The sequence below is a fragment of the Alligator sinensis genome, unplaced genomic scaffold, assembly GCF_000455745.1.
Source record: "Alligator sinensis unplaced genomic scaffold, ASM45574v1 scaffold1735_1, whole genome shotgun sequence".
Lineage (NCBI taxonomy): Eukaryota > Metazoa > Chordata > Crocodylia > Alligatoridae > Alligator > Alligator sinensis.
This window is the reverse complement of record NW_005843182.1, coordinates 107,632-115,069: the sequence shown is the minus strand read 5'-3', so window position 1 is coordinate 115,069 and position 7,438 is coordinate 107,632. Positions and strand designations below refer to the sequence as shown.

The following is a 7,438-nucleotide window of genomic DNA, read 5'->3' as shown; positions in this document are numbered from 1 at the left end:
GAGTTTTGATTTAGTGGTAGCATTTTTTCCACTTAGTTTTACTGAGGAAGTTTTATACCATCAGTCAGGTGTAAGCTAGCGCATTGATGGCATAACACTACGAAGTGACCGTTTAACAACAATACATTTCCAGAAGGCATTCAGTGGACTGTGTGCAAGAGAGAGGTTTGATCTAGTGGTCTGAGTAGGGTGTTGGCAGCTTACAGCTCAGCTTCAGTATTGAAGTCCTCTGTTGCTTTGAGAAACCTAATGAAAATATTTTTTTCACAAAGCCTGTTGTGGGGATTCTTTTGTTTAGAGTTTGTAAAGTCTGCAAAGCAGTTAGGAACAGCATAAAGTAGCAATTCTCAACCAGGTATGTGGCACCCTTGGGTGCCATAAGATCCTTTTAAAGATTCTATAAGGTGCTGCACAGTATTAGCACTTGGTTTTGTAAACTTGATTCAAAAGATAAACCCAGAGATCTCAAATAGGAGTCCATAGTGACAAAAACATTTTGACCTGTTGTGGTCTTTCCGAGTTCTTTGCAACAGAAGTATTGCTGTGTTATTTTTCCATAGGCAAGAAACATAAGAAAGCTAGGAGCTGATATTTTCTGTGCCTTGAGCGTAGCAAGGGGTGCCTTAAATCTAAAAAGGTTGAGAACCACTGGCATAGAGGATTTTTTTGTAATTAGATTTCATAAGAATTTTTGAAGATATCTGTTTCAAGGAAACGAACATAGTTCTACTGGAATTATATTTCTTTCACACAGCATGTACTGAATGCCAGATCTCTTGAGGGCAGACAAGTTCTTTGGGTAAATCCGGTATCTTTTATTAGAGCAACTCAAATAGTTGGAAAAATTCTTCTTAGCAAGCTTTCGGGCACAAGCACCCTTCGTCAAGCTGAGGAAGCATCTTCAGATCTCTCCAGAGTATTTTAACATCCCTGGTAGCAGCAGGGTACTGACCACTTGTCTTCCTACTTTACCTGTGGCAGGTTAGGATGCTATGCCTTGTGGTTGTGTAGTTTTAGTAACAGGTTAGACAAGGCTTTCTCCAGGATGGTTTGTATAGCAGGGGGTTAGGCTCTGATCTCTGGAGGACTCTTTCAGCCCTACTTTTCTATGATTCTATGAAAGCTCAGTTGAGCAGAGCCAGACTTGGATTATTAAAAAAAACCAACACCCTTATAATACTGGCAGCTTTGTAAATGAAGAGGCATGGATATTAAACTCTATGCTTCAGCGTGTAAACTGATGAGCTTTTTAAAGTTATAAAGCCTTCCAGGGGAGAAAAACAGCATAAACAAAGGACCCTGAATTACAGGGGAGAAATTCATAAACAAATATTAAACAGAGACAAGGACTGACGTTTAAAAGAAAATTAATGCAACTTTATATTTTCCTCTTTGTGTTATTTTCATGTCAGAATACCTTTTAAAAGTATTTAGGAATTCTTTTATTTAAAAATAATTTATTAGGGGTATTGTTAAATAAGCAATAGTACTAGTTACAGTTTAAAGTCTTGTGATATCCATATTTATGAGATGAGTATAGAGCATACCTGTCCTTTTAAAACTAAACAACCAGGTTAGTATCTCAGTACCCCTTGGTACTGTTTATAATCTGACTCTTTCATTGTGTTGTAGCTTATAGACATTTTTTAATAGTTAAATAATCTTTTCTCTCCTTTACTTTTTGTATTCCCCGGGACAACTGTTCAGTCATTAATTTGTGTATTTCTTGTATGATGCCTTTTACATCTATTCCATTTCTGGAAGCTTGAAGTGCAGCATCATTGAAAGGGAATATAAGGACAAAATCACCTATTCGAGGAAAGGGCTTCTTGTCTTGATCTGTGAGAAAATAAGGAGGGATGCTTAATTTGTTTTTATATAACTCAATGGGCAGCCATTGGGTGGATTGGCCAGGCACAGGCACAGGCACATGATGTAAAGTTCCTAGTACTGGTTTGCTATTAGATGCAGCTCTGGAGGGGAAAGATATTTTTGGCGTGTTCATCCTCTCCCGGAGCTGTGAGGTCAGCGTTTTCCTTGGATGTACTCTGGCTGCTTTCCTAGTCACTATGGCCTCTTCACTAAATGATCTTCCTGCAACTTCCAAGAGAGATTGTACAGGAGAAGCGACAGTGCATTCAGTCTGTGGTTGCCTAGAAGCAAGGAAATGTGGGGCAGAATCAGTTGCACTTTTACTGTGAATACTCAAGGAGACCTGTGACTTACTAGCACAGGATGCTTTAGTCCTGGCTCCTTTACTTTGTCTCAGGGTGTCAATTTGTTTGTAGTTTAGTAATTCAATGACATCATGGAGAAGTCCTTTTTTCACTGTTGCATCAATGGAGCAGTCTAAATGTAAGGCTGGGCTGCAGTTCACTTCTAAAAGCCATGGTTTGAATTTGTCATCTATCAGAATATCAAACCCAAAGAGCTCAAAGCAATTGTGAGTCAATGGTACAGAAGGGGTGATAGCAAGAAGGGTCAGTGTCACAATGTTGTTGATTCTTTGCCACAAAAGTAGGTCGTCTACGCCACGGCTGCGTAGGTAAGAACGGCATTTGCTGAATGTCCATTTGCAACCACGGCCAATCCCTACTTTATCTTTTTTATACGCGGGCCCAAACTTATTGATGCTGGTGTTTGTCAGATGGGCGTATACATTGTCTAGATAACTGAGGTCAAACTTTTCTGTGGCAAACCTCACCAGTCCTTCTTCATAAGTGTAAATGGTGAGGGGGCAAAAACTAGTGACACAAACATACAGGCGGAGATCCCATTTGTACCCAGAAATAAGCAAAGGGTTACTAATATACTTCTGCACAATGACCACACAATCATATATGAGATCCTTAATGTCCTGGAAAATGAGTATCCCCCTTCCTCGAGACAGATTCACAGGTTTGCAAATCCAGTAGCTTGACTTTCTGCCTTGGGATTCTCTCTCCTTGCTATATTCTGCTATAAACTTGACATAGTCGTTTGGCATAATGAATGCCACTGGACTAAATTCATACAGTGCTGATCCATAAATTCCTTTCATACGTTTAAGGTTTCTTGCCAGATAGTCTTTCCTTGTGATCTTGACTGTTTCTGGATAGTGATTGAGCCTCTGCCAGGGTTTAATGTTACGGTGGTCTGTCACATGGAAAGGGGTGTTCCGCCAGTATAGATTCCAGTCTGATTTGTCCTGCTCTTGTTCATCAAATTCTCTCCAGCCACGTTCCATTAAGACTTCACGGACCACTTTAGGAACGCTCTCGTGGAGACGGAACACCAGGGGTTTCAAGGTGTCTTTTGTGTTGTGGTCCTCTGCCATTGTACAGCCCTTACTTCCTGAAAAGGAATCATCAGGAGGATTAATAATCAGATAAAAATGGATTGTGCTGGAAGCCATTACATACATCTTACTGCTCCTTAATTATCACTGCTTCTTTGTGCCATTAATTTGCAACTTGTGAATGCAATCTAGAGTGAAAAACTGAATTTATTGTTGGAAGAGCAACCGTGTGGGCCCCATGTATACAAGAGTCTTGATTTCAGGCAGAACAAAGTATTGCCATCTCTATCCAATTCAATGTCCATTTGTATTTGCTTCTTTTTTTTTTTTAAAGAGGGCCTACTTTAATAACGTTTGGCTTGCCCAACAGTCTGAAGGTTTTGTAATTCACAGGAGTGTTTTTATCATTTTATAGTTTCATTGTTCAGTTCAGTGGTCATAGTTTCTACCATAAGGCCTTCATTCTGCTAGGTATATCGAACCTATAATTCCCCACAGCTGCAGCAAGGAAGAGACTTTTTGCCACTAAATTGGCTAATCCTACTCTGAGAATAACCCCAGTGCAGATGGAATTTTAGGACTTCATCCAAAATTCATTTAAGTCACTAGAAAGGCACTTATTGACTTGTGGTCTAGAGCTGTGGTATCTGCTGAGTAGTCTGCCTCATACTTTTCGTCCATCAGTAAAGCTTTCCCCACTTTGTGGGGTGTTATGTACACTTTTCTCAATGTTTTTTTTTTCCTGCAAAGTAGCTGGCACACTTATGTAAAGAACTTGGTATAGAAATCCCAATGAAACTCTCTGCCTTAGGGATATTGCTATTTCTATGGCAGTATTCTTTCTTCTGCTAACACCCCTCATGATGATTAGCAGGGATCCTGGTTTTCTCTGATTTTAAAAAATCCCCTATTTTCAGTTAAAAAAAACTAACCCCAAATCCACATTTTCCTGTGATTAAAATGAAACACCACACACACACACACACACACACGTGGTGTTTCATTTTAATCATGGAAAAAATGTGGATTTGGGGTTACTCTTTTTTAACCAAAAATTGGGGATTTTTTTTTTTTAAATCAGAGAAAACCAGGATCCTTGATTAGACACTTCATCAAGACAAAGAGCAAATCTGAGGCAATGCCGTGTCAGGATTAATTTATCTACTCTACCCACATCAGGATTGACTTTCTTTTACTGCCCTACGCTCTGTAATGTCCTAAAGAAAAATTTTAAGTTTGAACCCTGGAAATACTGAAAATAAAAGTAAAAATGTATTTTTCCTAATCATACTCTTACTTGTGGGAAGGGTCTGACATGACCCAGGGGTAAATATCTGCTATGCAGTGGTCAACTTCCTACTCATACTGTTTTCAGAGAAAAGTCTTGATATAGCTCATCAGATTAAGAATCCTTCCTTTGGGGCTATAAATTCTCAGTGATAGAAGAAAAGCCCAGAATGTATATTCCATGTATTCTAAATCACCATAGAAACCCAGGATGCATGTTGCATGTCCTAGGGTTCTCTTTCTTCACCCCTTCCTTCCTTCCTGGGATGATGGAAGTTAGAGATGGCTTGGAATTTTTAGGCAAAATATCTTTTCACTGACTCATCGTGATTTGTTGAAACTACAGCATTTTGTCGAAAACTGGCAGTATTGATTAATTTCCTGCTTTGTTACATTTTTTTAAAGTTCTGAAATTATGTATATTTCTCTTTTTATGTATTTTTAGAATGCAAAACTCAGTTTTTCAGTTCAAAAGACATTGGTTTTGAAACATAAGCTAAAATGTATTTTAAAAAGGAAAAAATAAAAAAGTCAAAAAATGGTTAAAAACAATAAAAAATGGTTGAAATGAAATTTTTCTAAATGATCCAAGTTAAATGTTTCACTTGACTAGATCCAGTTTAAAAAAAAATGTTTCAGTTCACTACATTTTTCAGTATTTCAAATATTTATCCTTCTTTGGATGTGATTTTTAAAATGTATTTCCTATCTTGCTATCATAATCTCTAGTGTACAGGTGATATTGTAGCCATGATGGTCCAGAAAGTATGCTAGACACAAGGGCTAGAGACACACATTCAAAAAGCCACAGCCTGAATTGATTCAATCTTTGCAGGTTAGTCTAAGATTCAGTCTAAATCTAGATTGACCAATTTGCAAGTAAATAGACATTCATGTTTGACTCCAGAAATGCAGGGCACATACCAGTTGCTGCCTATGCCCTTGGGTTGTGGGGCCGGGCCAGACTGAGCTGCAGCGATCCATTGCCTCCCTCTGCCGAGGCCTATGCCCCTGGCCTGCAGCAGCCCACCCTGAGTGCCTGGCACCACTGTGAGCAGGCAGTGAGTGATGGGTGTTTCACCTCTACCCGCCTCAATAATTCGCTCTGCCACTAGCACTGAGAGAGGCATGAGGGTGGGGAACCTCGCTGTAGCAGCAACCTGCCTGCAAACCATGGCCTCCCATGTGGGGCTAGAGGTGGGAGGCAGTGGGGACTGACCGCTGCCAGCTGGGGCTGCCCCAGCCTGGGCTGTGCTGCCACAGTGGGAGACAGGGTTGAGTCGGACTCCATAACTAGCCCCAGCTCCCTCCCCTCCCCACCCAGCCAGGTCACTTCCCCCCTCCTTGCCCCCTCCCCATGGCCATCTGGGCATTCCTCAGAGGGATGGCCCAGGGCACCATGTTGGTGCCCCCACCATTGCTGCCTGCAATGGGGGGATTAAACCCCCACTTCCCCTCAGGCTACTGTGGTCTGGCTTCTGTGGTGCTGGGTGCACATCCCTGGGTGCATGAGCAGAGCCTATCAGTGCCTGTGCCACCCCCCTGCAATAGAGGGAGTAAACCCCTGTTTCCCCTGCTGCCACTGGAGCAGTTAGGGGGTAGGGGGCTGGGGATGCCTGCAAGGGCTGCTGCCTTGCTACGAGGCAGACTCGGCTGCACTCCAGAGCAGGGTTTCCCACCCTCACACCTTTCTCAGCCAGCCAGAGCAGTGATAGTGCTCCAGCTAGGGAGGAGAGAGGTGAGACCAACCCTGCTTGGCTGGAACAGACAGCTCAGCCCAGCCCAGGGCTGCAGAGCATTCTGGGATGCTGGGGGACTGATTTAACTTAAACCAGGAAAGGGTCTAGGACACAGGTTCCATAAACCATTTTGACCTTGTGCCCACCTGGTCTCAAGAATACGCTCGTGCGATGCCCTGGCACATGCGCCAGGTGCTGGCTGCTGCATGGATCTCAGCGACCTCTGAATGAGCCCACAATCACCCTGGGGAAAGCCCAGAGACTCTCCTGCCATGACTTTGGTGATTTCTTCAGTGGTGGGCTCCCCTTCTGTGGGCTCGCTCAGACTGGCTGCAACTTTCGGTGGGTATTCATGGGGCTCTGCCTCCCCTATACCCCATCCATGCGCCAGCCTCTAGGATGGCCCTCGGTATTCACAAGGCTTACCCTCCACTGTCATCTCTTCCCATCCCTCTTGTGGGGAGGGAGATGATGGCTTGTGTTTCCCTCTGTGTTCCTGGGTGTCTTGAGTTGTTCCTGGCCTCCCGATGGACCTCTGGCTAAGTCTGGTTATTGGCCACGGTCCTTCAGCCACTCCTACCTTTGGAGTGCTGACTCTGCCCCTGCCCTTGCCTCAGGGCCTCTTGGGGCTGATCCCCATTAGAAAAGGGAGAAACACAGAAATAACCACACACACAAAAAAAGGATTTCAGCAATAATCTGGGGTAGGGTCCTGGCCTGTCCCCTTCCCACTCACGGACTCAGTGTTTTATGGTCTTTGTCATCCCTCAGTATCATCCAACGTCCTCTTCCCTGCTGCGGACCCCCTCTGATGCTCCAGCTCTGGGTCCAGGTCCCATGCTTCATGCCAGTATTGGGAACACCCGATGTGGGAAGCACCCTTGGCGTGCACCTCCTGCGGTGCCTCCCTGGCGTGTCCCTCGATGCCAGCTTTTATCCTGGCTGGGCAGCATCCAGGGATGACGTCACCTGCCCATGCCGGCTTGAGCTGCTCACAAACTACGTACCTGTTTGGTGCCGGCACAGCGCATCCGCCTCCTCTCATCCTGTAAGAGGTAAGTTTGCCCTGGTTTCAGGGCTTTTTGTGTAATGGTGGGCTGACCTGTTCCCTGTCCCACTGCTGGGTGGGGAGATC

General features: G+C 43.7%; 1 protein-coding gene across 1 annotated transcript; it reads right to left on the bottom strand.

The window, feature by feature from the left end:
- Positions 1-1,546: 1,546 nt before the first annotated feature.
- On the bottom strand, positions 1,547-7,067 carry TTLL2 (tubulin tyrosine ligase like 2). The gene is given in 2 exon segments (XM_006037851.3): positions 1,547-3,333; positions 7,040-7,067. Coding segments are annotated over 2 exon segments (1,728 nt in total). The 3' UTR covers positions 1,547-1,633.
- Between the last annotated feature and the right edge of the window lie 371 nt (positions 7,068-7,438).